The sequence below is a fragment of the Megalobrama amblycephala genome, linkage group LG7, assembly GCF_018812025.1.
Source record: "Megalobrama amblycephala isolate DHTTF-2021 linkage group LG7, ASM1881202v1, whole genome shotgun sequence".
Lineage (NCBI taxonomy): Eukaryota > Metazoa > Chordata > Actinopteri > Cypriniformes > Xenocyprididae > Megalobrama > Megalobrama amblycephala.
In genome coordinates, this window is record NC_063050.1 from 55,528,602 (window position 1) to 55,539,560 (window position 10,959).

General features: G+C 36.2%; 1 protein-coding gene and 1 long non-coding RNA gene across 3 annotated transcripts; one reads left to right on the forward strand and one right to left on the reverse strand.

The window, feature by feature from the left end:
* Positions 1 to 24: 24 nt before the first annotated feature.
* On the forward strand, positions 25 to 3,242 carry LOC125272958. Its single transcript, XR_007185974.1, has 5 exons — positions 25 to 159; positions 2,232 to 2,327; positions 2,426 to 2,476; positions 2,603 to 2,759; positions 2,925 to 3,242. It is a non-coding gene; the product is annotated as an uncharacterized LOC125272958 (long non-coding RNA).
* wu:fa56d06 (uncharacterized protein LOC795664 homolog) lies at positions 1,715 to 9,779 on the reverse strand. Of its 2 annotated transcripts, none has more exons than XM_048198173.1 (16): positions 9,731 to 9,779; positions 9,499 to 9,536; positions 8,521 to 8,769; positions 8,318 to 8,440; positions 6,964 to 7,194; positions 6,243 to 6,443; positions 6,034 to 6,156; positions 4,939 to 5,103; positions 4,586 to 4,786; positions 4,377 to 4,499; positions 3,284 to 3,448; positions 2,931 to 3,131; positions 2,609 to 2,731; positions 2,404 to 2,526; positions 2,132 to 2,225; positions 1,715 to 1,922 (listed from the first exon to the last, which is right to left on the reverse strand). In XM_048198173.1, exons 2-15 carry the CDS (start codon positions 9,533 to 9,535, stop codon positions 2,137 to 2,139), a joined length of 2,154 nt encoding a protein of 717 aa, XP_048054130.1. In that variant the 5' UTR covers position 9,536; positions 9,731 to 9,779; the 3' UTR covers positions 1,715 to 1,922; positions 2,132 to 2,136. The 2 variants fall into 2 exon arrangements, with proteins under 2 accessions (XP_048054130.1, XP_048054129.1); XM_048198172.1 differs by having other exon boundaries at positions 9,647 to 9,731.
* Positions 9,780 to 10,959: the final 1,180 nt, after the last annotated feature.

The window sequence follows — 10,959 nt, forward strand, 5'->3', positions numbered from 1 at the left end:
ATTTAAAATGTCAAAACCGTTGCAGTCAAACGGCTAATAACAAAAATAACTTTTGCCGTCAAAACGTCATATAATAATAGCGGATATATAATCGAGCGATTAATAACGCCTTAGTAATCATCAAAAATAACCATGATAACCATATTATTTGCGAAAATGGTGAGTATTACCAAGTCTTATGTAGTCGATTAACCCTGTAATAATTGTCAGAAAAATCTGTATTTAAATGGAAAAGTTTGTTGTTTTATACAAAATCTAAAAATAAAAGTTAAGTTTAATTCAGTAAAAAAAAACAATGATTGAGAGATATACAAATAAACTTTCCTCAGAAGCCTGATGGATCTACGGAGCCCTTTAGGGGCTCCGTATGGATCATATTTATTAACAATACAAAATTTTTGCATTTACTTTATTAAAATCAGTAAATATTTCACCACAACACATGAACCTCGAGCTGAAGGTGGATTTTGTACAGTTATACTAAAAAGTCATTTTACTTGCTAAAGTAAGTTTAAATCGGTTAAAATGCAAGAATCATTCAATGTCACTTGTGTGTTGACAGCTTTGTTGATCATAATAGGATTGTTTATCATATCTTTATTAGCATATATGCAGTATATGAATTGATATTTTCAGGATTAGTGCTAAGATAAATTGTTGACCGAGATTAGGTCAGCAGTAAATGATGATCATATACAACTAAACAATCTTTGAACGCTGACACCTTATCTGAAGGCTGCATAGCAACAGTCACAAACAACTAAGATAAATTTAGTATTTTTTCATGTCATTATATTGTTTAGAGCATAAGAAACAAATGAAAAAATAACATTTTTGAAAAATTATATTTTATTCATATGTTATGCTATGACCTCTGTAGTGGACGCCAGGACTAAGTTGTTTAAAAAATGACATGGCATGAAATTACATGTATAGGCAAAAACAATTTTTTTTTTTAAATAACCAATTAATTTTTAGGCTTCCGGATTGTTTTTAACCAAACTTTGTATAAAGATGATTCTCAACTATGTTATGAAAGATATAATGGAATTAATTGATATACCATTTTACTTTATGCAATATGTGGGTAAAATAGTCATACATGGATTTTCCCGTTCATTACAATGTATCTATACACTATCTAATTTGCATATTAATGTGTTCTTGGAGCAACATGTAATGAAAAAGTAAGTGTAATAATGGGAGTAATAATTGGCAACATTTTCATAATAATATCTAATAATTAATAGGAATATTGATATGTAATTTCTTTCCCTATTCACTTTATTTAAGTCCTGGTGTCCTCTACAGAGGTCATGTATGAAATAAATGTCCTGTTTCATAACAGAAAGTCATATTTTGATTTGAAACCCCATAATATTTTCCTGAGATGTTGATTTATAACAAACTATTTGAAAATTAATCTGATTTAAATTACATTACATTAATTAAATTACATTTAAATTACAAAATATCATATTTCCATAAGAGTGCTAATTTTCATTTTCAGTCATATTTAAAGACCAAGAAGTTGTTGTTGTCATGGCGAAACCTCTAATAATTTGGTATCTCTACTCTTTACAGGACATCCAGACTTAAAACTGTGTCATGTATGATGTCAGAGAAAATCACTAAAATATAATGTCCACTACAGAGGACAGAAGTCTATTCCCGGGTCCCAAATAATAATAATAATAATAACAAGCAAAAAATATTTTGTTAATGCATTTATTTTGTAGATTATGAGTACATGTAGGAGGTCAGTTCAAATATTGCATGACAATTTTATTGCATGAAACCACTGAAATTAGCAGTAAAGTGTACTAGATAGACAGTTACATTTGATGGATGACAGCTTTTGTAAAACTTGCTTCTTGGTCTTCATGCAGTCATATGGTACAAACACAGTCGAACTCTCTCATCTGGAAAAAATGACCCCAAAAAAAATCACTTTGCTTTAAGCATTTCTTGCATGGTGGCATTTGTTTAGTTTTGGCATAATTGCATGGTTAAATTAGAGGTGTTACACAACAAAACAAATGATGACAAGCAAAATGAGCAGTTATGTAACATAATAATGTCTTATTACTTAGCCAGTACAGATAATGCTTGTTGATAAGGAAAAGCTCACCTCTTCTAAACAAGAGCTGGTTTTATCATGTAATACATTCTGAGCTCCTGTAGGATGTACGGATGGTACTCAGTGCCTTGTCTGAACTCATCCACTATAGGGAAAAACACAGAAAAATGGAAGTTCTTCATCACCTTTTTTGTGTTGCACAGAAGACAAAATGTTGGAAACATCCTTTTAATTTCTCAAAGTACAGGTAGTGTATTTTTAATAATTTCTAAGTCTTAAAACATTACTGATATCATGTGTGTGAGATGTTTTGAAGTACTCACATGGTGCTGTGCTCCTTTGCAGCTCATTTACCGACAGCAGAATATGTCCAGCTCTGAGATCCACCAGAGTGGCGTGAGAATTTTGAGTTCCCTTCCTCATCTCATAAGCTTCAGGATTGTAATCTGTGGAGAAAACAAAAAAATTAAATATGGCCAAAATCTATTATGTTGCATTGAAATGTTAAAAATGACTTTGCAGACATACAGCCGGAAACTCTTCTGTTCATTTCGCCAACTTCATGTAAGAGCATGCCGGTGTTCATGTCCATCAGGAAGCGTCTGGAGGGCTCTGTTCCCTGCCTCTTCTCATAAGCTGGAGGATTGTAGACTGTGGAGAAAGTAACACACAATTAAAGGTACCCAATCTCACAGCTATACTATATTTCTCTGAAGAAAAGCATAAATGGTGTTTGTCAATGCAAAACTCCATGATGCAATTTTGATTTCATATCGATTTTAATACTTAGTGGTTTTGACAAAGCAAAATACTACTAAAATCAATAATGCAAATGATTTTGCAGACTTACAGCCGGAAACTCTCCTGTTCATTTCGCTGACTTCCTCCTTGAGCATCCCAGTGTTCATGTCCATCAGGAAGCGTCTGGAGGGTTCTGTTCCCTGCCTGCGTAACTCAACAGGAACCGCTATGTGGTTCTCCTTACGTTCAGAAGAGTCATGGCTTTTTATGTCCTCATGCTCAGGGCTAGAAACCACTTGCCATTTAGCTGCTAATGAAGTTGAAAGGAAACATGAGTCTAGGCAGTCAACCATTGAGATTTTTCTATAAAGCACTTTGATTGTAATGTATTACATCAACAAATAATCTTTAATTCAATGGCACAAAACGTCTTGTTCTCTGATATTTGTACTTGAGACTTACAGCCTGGTCTTCTGTCCATCTTATTTTGGTGTTCTTTGAGTAGACCGGTGTTCAGGTCCAACAGGAGGTTTCTGGAAGGTTTATTGCCTGGTTTTTGCATCTCAGTCATTCTGAGCTCCTGTAGGATGTACGGCTTGTATTCAGTTCCTTGTCTGAACTCATCCACTGTTGAGGGGAGAACACAAAAAAAGATTGGATTTAGAGGGATAGTTCACTCAAAAAAATGAATTTTTTTAATGCTTGAATGTTCTGCTAAATAACTTTTTTGGCCTTGTTTACACTGGTATTAAGATGCGTTTTGGTCGATTGGATCTCAAGTAGATGAATGAGAAACATTCTCCATTTAAACCGTCTCTTTTGTCCACTTTCGACCACTTCTGTTGTTCAAGGGAGCGTCTATGGGTGGGTAAATGTATGGTCTTTTTCAGATCTTTCAATCTTATGGATGAAATGAGCTCCCGCAAGTTTACATATGAACGCAACCGGAGATGACAAAAAAACATACGGAGAACAGCAGATTTCGTTTCTGCTCTGATAGCTGCAAAACCACACCGAACGCTGTGTTTGTTAGAAGTCAGGAATGGTGAGAGAACATTTTGCTTGGTGCATTTTTCATCTTCAAACCAAAGTTGTGTCTTCAGCCGACAAAGTTTAAATCCTGTCTGGCTAGCGCGCTTCCCATAATGTTTATGCATTAGGCCAGTAGGCGGAGAGTAGGCGATCTTTTGTGGTTGTTCGAACGCATTTGACCACATGAGCATCTACACTATGATAGCAAACCGGAACTACCTCTGGAAGTGGTTGAAAGTGGACAAGCTCAAAATGTTTTAGACTCCGTTTACACCTGTAATTAGTGTTGTCCCCTTGTGATTGGATAGACGAAAATGCTTCTTAATACCAGGGCCTTTGTTGCACAGAAGAAAAAACTATTTTGCAAAATTTAAAATAGTAAGAAATGATGACAGAATTAATTTTTTTTTGAGGAAAAATCCCTTTGATATCCCAAAGTGCAAGTAGTGTAGATATTTTTAATAATTTCTAAATCTTAAAACATCACTGATATCATGTGTGTGAGATGTTTTGAAGTACATACATGGTGCTGCGTTCCTCTGCTGCTCTGTTAGTGACGGCAGCATCAGTCCAGTTCTGGGATCCACCAGAGTGACGTGTGAATTTTGAGTTCCCTTCCTCATCTCATAAGCTGGAGGATTGTAGACTGTGGAGAAAACAAAAACTATTGTTGAATATGGCCAAAATCTACTATTTTGCATTGAAATGTTAAAAATGACTTAGCAGACATACAGCCAGAAACTCTTCTGTTCATTTCGCCAACTTCATGTATGAGCATGCCGGTGTTCATGTCCATCAGGAAGCGTCTGGAAGGTTCTGTTCCCTGCCTGCGTAACTCAGCAGGAACCGCTATGTGGTTCTCCTTACGTTCAGAAGAGTCTTGGCTTTTTATGTCCTCATGCTCAGGGCCAGAAACCACTTCCCATTTAGCTGCTAATGAAGTTGAAAGGAAACATGAGTCTAGGCAGTCAACCATTGAGATTTTTCTATAAAGCACTTTGCTTGTAAAGTATTACATCAACAAATAATCTTTAATTCAATGGCACAAAACGTCTTGTTCTCTGATATTTGTACTTGAGACTTACAGCCTGGTCTTCTGTCCATCTTATTTTGGTGTTCTTTGAGTAGACCGGTGTTCAGGTCCAACAGGAGGTTTCTGGAAGGTTTATTGCCTGGTTTTTGCATCTCAGTCATTCTGAGCTCCTGTAGGATGTACGGCTTGTATTCAGTTCCTTGTCTGAACTCATCCACTGTTGAGGGGAGAACACAAAAAAAGATTGGATTTAGAGGGATAGTTCACTCAAAAAAATGAATTTTTTTAATGCTTGAATGTTCTGCTAAATAACTTTTTTGGCCTTGTTTACACTGGTATTAAGATGCGTTTTGGTCGATTGGATCTCAAGTAGATGAATGAGAAACATTCTCCATTTAAACCGTCTCTTTTGTCCACTTTCGACCACTTCTGTTGTTCAAGGGGAGCGTCTATGGGTGGGTAAATGTATGGTCTTTTTCAGATCTTTCAATCTTATGGATGAAATGAGCTCCCGCAAGTTTACATATGAACGCAACCGGAGATGACAAAAAAAACATACGGAGAACAGCAGATTTCGTTTCTGCTCTGATAGCTGCAAAACCACACCGAACGCTGTGTTTGTTAGAAGTCAGGAATGGTGAGAGAACATTTTGCTTGGTGCATTTTTCATCTTCAAACCAAAGTTGTGTCTTCAGCCGACAAAGTTTAAATCCTGTCTGGCTAGCGCGCTTCCCATAATGTTTATGCATTAGGCCAGTAGGCGGAGAGTAGGCGATCTTTTGTGGTTGTTCGAACGCATTTGACCACATGAGCATCTACACTATGATAGCAAACCGGAACTACCTCTGGAAGTGGTTGAAAGTGGACAAGCTCAAAATGTTTTAGACTCCGTTTACACCTGTAATTAGTGTTGTCCCCTTGTGATTGGATAGACGAAAATGCTTCTTAATACCAGGGCCTTTGTTGCACAGAAGAAAAAACTATTTTGCAAAATTTAAAATAGTAAGAAATGATGACAGAATTAATTTTTTTTTGAGGAAAAATCCCTTTGATATCCCAAAGTGCAAGTAGTGTAGATATTTTTAATAATTTCTAAATCTTAAAACATCACTGATATCATGTGTGTGAGATGTTTTGAAGTACATACATGGTGCTGCGTTCCTCTGCTGCTCTGTTAGTGACGGCAGCATCAGTCCAGTTCTGGGATCCACCAGAGTGACGTGTGAATTTTGAGTTCCCTTCCTCATCTCATAAGCTGGAGGATTGTAGACTGTGGAGAAAACAAAAACTATTGTTAAATATGGCCAAAATCTACTATTTTGCATTGAAATGTTAAAAATGACTTAGCAGACATACAGCCAGAAACTCTTCTGTTCATTTCGCCAACTTCATGTATGAGCATGCCGGTGTTCATGTCCATCAGGAAGCGTCTGGAAGGTTCTGTTCCCTGCCTGCGTAACTCAGCAGGAACCGCTATGTGGTTCTCCTTACGTTCAGAAGAGTCTTGGTTTTTTATGTCTTCATGCTCAGGGCCAGAAACCACTTCCCATTTAGCTGCTAATGAAGATGAAAAAAAAACATGACTCCAGACTGGCAAAGGATTTCTGTGAAAGCTAGATTCCCTTTTGAAAAGACCAGCTTAGACATTAATTTTTTGTGGTTTATGTCAGTTAGAATTGGTTTGCCGCTGCTTTACACTAAAAAATCAGAAGTTGTGAAAACTCAAAAACTTCAGGACTTACAATTCTGCATAACAAATATTTATGTCATCATAAGTCCCCATGCTTTGACCAAAAATCATCATCGGTGACCAAACTGATCATGCACCACCAAACTTGACATTGCAAGTTCTAGCTGTTTAATATTTTGAGTAACTCATACTCATGGCCTAAAAACAGACATTGTTTAATTTTTATGTAATGTTTCTACATTCAATAGTTCTATCAACCTATAAAATAGAGTTTGTTGAAAACAGAAATTGTTGGTAGACCATTATAGTCATGCTGTTCACCAGCGAAATGCTGGTCTTTTCAGAAGGGTTGTAGATCAACAGTCTCCATTAGAAAGTGAGACTTACAGCCCACTACTCTCCTGTCCACCTCATTCCTGTGTTCTTTGAGTAGACCGGTGTTCAGGTCCATTAGGACATTTTTGGAAGGTTCAGTGCTTTTCCTGTACACTTCAGCAGGTATTGCTCTCTGCTCATGTCTTTCGCTCTGAGGGCTGTACTGTGGTTTGATCATGTGATGCATTCTGAGCTCCTCCAGGATGTGCAGCTGGTGTTCAGTGCCTTGTCTGAACTCATCCACTGTTGAAGAAATACCACAACTCATCAATGTGCATTAAAAATATCCCATATGAAAAAAAGAGATCTCTTTTATCCCATTCGATTGTTTTCCCATTAGAAGAGTTTACTATATGAGATTAACCAAGAGCAATTAGAGACTTTTGAAGAAGTCTCATGGTTTTCAGATGTTTCTTTTAAAAAAGAAAAAGACTAATCTCACATTTCTCCTTTAGAATTTTAGAGATCTCAAAAATGTCTCAAACTGTGCGTAGATTGGCTAAAATACCCATCTGCATTCAAAAGATCTCAAATATGAACTCAAAAATTTCTTATCACATTCTTCCAAAAGCTATTCAGCTATGCGCTTAATTTTTGACAATTGTATCAGTTAGTGTTCTTTATTATTTTATTTCTGAGACTATGGCAGCCACTTAAACTGTATTATAAAAATGGGTGAAGTTTGCTTTTTCAAATGAAACTTTGTAGACAACTTTAAGACCTTTAGGGCCAGATTTACTAAACAGGGCAAATTAATGTGAGAGTGCAATTCCAAAAAAAGTGCCAATGGGAGTGTAAAGTTCTGTGCATGATCTACCGACGATGTGCAAATTAAAGAACACAGACGCAGCCAGATCATTTCCATAATGACCAACCCAATCTACAAAGAGCAATGCAAATTAGGGATGGGGTAAATAATGGCCAAATAAATTAAATTAATTAATGTAAATACTCTCCTCCTGTAAATTTTGTGTCTGAAAGGGCAACTCCTACAAATGCATGCAATTATGTCAGCTGCAAAAATAAACCTGTCCACACCTTTTCAGCGCTGTTTTTCACTGCGTGTCTTTAGTAAATCCTAACAGTAGTTTTTTAACACCAAAAGAGGGTTAAAGCTGTTTGTAAATCTGGCTGGGTTGCAACAGACTCCTTAAGTTAATAAAACCCTTAGTGAATCCTAAAAAAAAAAAAAGTTCTGATTCTTTGAGTTAGAATCTTCTTCTTGTATCATGCTTGGCCAAATAATTGCTGCTTGTATCTATATTTTGTATCTATGTATGTTTTGAAACATTCAGAATTCTTTAATAACTTCCAAGCCCTAAAACATGACTGATATCATGTGCGTGAGATGTTTTGAAGCACTCACATGGCGCTGTGTTCCTCTGCAGCTCATTTAGTGATGGCAGCATCTGTCCAGTTCTGGGATCCACCAAAATGGCTTGAGAATTCTGAGTTCCCTTCCTCATCTCAGCAGCTGGAGGATTGTAGACTGTGGAGGAAACAAAAATAGCTAAATATGGCCAAAATCTACTATGTGCATTGAATTTTAAAACGAAATTGTAGACATACAGCCGGAAACTCTTCTGTTCATTTCGCCAACTTCCTCCTTGAGCATCCCAGTGTTGAGATCCATCAGGAAGCGTCTGGAAGGTTCTGTTCCCTGCCTGCAGAACTCAACAGGAACTGGTATTTGCTTCTTGAGTTTCACACCATTGTCCTTCAGAACTGAGTTGTCCCTAGGTTCGTCTTGGACCATTTGTGGCCCAGTTTGCTTCAGTCTACCATTTGGGAATCGATGCAGCGGTCTTGCATGAAGACCTGCACATATATCACAAACATCAAACCTGATTTAACACATATTTGTTCGCATATTCACAGCAGTTTTCTAAATGCAGATTAGCACTGTTTTTTATCTGAAAGGGATATTTAACAGGATTAATTTATTAACCATGTCGAATGTCCTTCATATGATCTCAATTAAGTTATGAAAACTACTGAAGGAAGAGAAGCCACATCACTTAATAGCATGCATCTCCTTCACAAGCCATAAAAACTGATTTATGACTTGTCTCTATCTCAATTGTTGAATAGGTAATCACATATTTTATCAAGCAGATAAAATGTGCCACAGAAGGTATGTGGTTATGCTTAGACAAAGGATAAAGTTCAGAAGAATGGTTGTATCTGAACTTTGAACTAATGGGGAAATACACAATTCTTAATACATTTAGCCTACTGTTACTACAGTAAAATTTTGGTGAATTTGAAGAAGCCAAAGAGAAATGAAACAAGATGACAGAAATATTCTGAGTGTTTGAAACTGATCCCATATTAATTTATTATGATTTTACAGTAGTAACAAAAACGATTATTTTGGCAAAAACTTATGACTATGGCAAGATTTCATAATGTAAAACACTGTTTTTTTCTTTTAAGATCACCATACGAAATTTAATATTTGTAACAGAATCAATTTTAGAAATCAGAATATTCAAAACATAAATTACAATGTCAATAAATAAGATAAGAAATGCAGATAAATCTCACCAGCCACAGCCAACAGGAGCAGCAAGAGCCTGAACATCCTGTAACAAAATATGGAAAAACAATTTAATAAGTAGTTGTAGTTTAGCTTACAGTTTGCTTTCACAGGGTTTTGTGAATGATACCACAGTAACAGCACGTTAAATGCTACCTGTGATTGTTTCTGTTCTCAGAAAAATAGATCAATAGATTCTTCAGCGCTGTAAGAGTGATTTATCCTGTCTGTTTGACTCACCTCACACAACAAGGATCCTATGCACTCTGGAGTCGCCTTTAATTACCTGGAGACTCAGATAATAACCTGGTTCAGAGGTTGGCATGTATCTGTAATACTCCCTCTTTTTATCTTTTCATCTGCTTTTGTCTCTTAGACAGCGATAAAACATCTGCTCTTTGATCCCAGACCTTCTGACGACAACCCAGTTCAACTGATATTAGTGTCGGTACATTCATGACCTGAATCGTTTTATTGCTGAGAGATGTTCATGCTTTACTGATATCACTTTCCAGAGGAAAAATGCATTGCTCAGAAGTTGCTCTTGGAGAACTAAATGGAGTTCTCATTTTTTTTTTCTATTTGTCTCAGATTATTCTCTTACAGAACAATAAAAAAGACCCAGTTGAATCAATAGTTGTCATCCAGTAAAAGTATAGATCTATAAAATGAATGTACACTGAAAAGAAAAATGGTGCAGAAACAATTTTCACTGAGAAATTGGTTATACATTTCACAAATAATTACAAAGAAATAGCAAGTAAGCAAAACATTTCAAACAGAAAGACTGAATATCAATAATCTGTTGATAATCTGTATCTGAGAACAGTTTGAGATGCTGTTGAGATCTGAAATTTCTCATGTGAGATTATTAAAGTCTTTTTCTCTGGATAAACATCTGAGAATCAGGAGGCTTCAGCAAAAGACTTTATTTGCTCTCACTTCTAATTTCTAGGAGAAACAATTGAGATGTTAAAGTAATCTTGTGAGGGTTTTTATGGATTCATTGTCATGCATTGTTGTTAAAGATGAATAATTTTCATGTGCATCTGAGCCTTTTCCAGAAGTGGAAATTGTCTTCACGCTTTCTTCTGTTGTTTTGGAGGAAGAGAAGTCTTCAGAAAAGAGTTAGTCAGCCTTGTTTTCAAAGATATTCACTCCCCTACAATATGAGGAAGAGATGAAGAGATATATTAAGCAATATGTTGTTTTGTGGTTGCTGGGGTGTTCTGAGTGGTTTTGGCTCAAATGAAAAATCCAACATCTATTCTTTCAGATATTGTAGAGTCTAGATACACAAAGAATATATGTTAAGAGATGAACAGAGCTTAGTATTGTGAACTTGTGAAAACACGAAAGGCACTCATAAATGTAACCAACAAGTGGTAACTGGTTATTGTTGTATTTTTCTGAGCATTTTTCTTTCTTCCAGAGGTTGACAAACAAAGTCGCAGCAACATCACGGAATC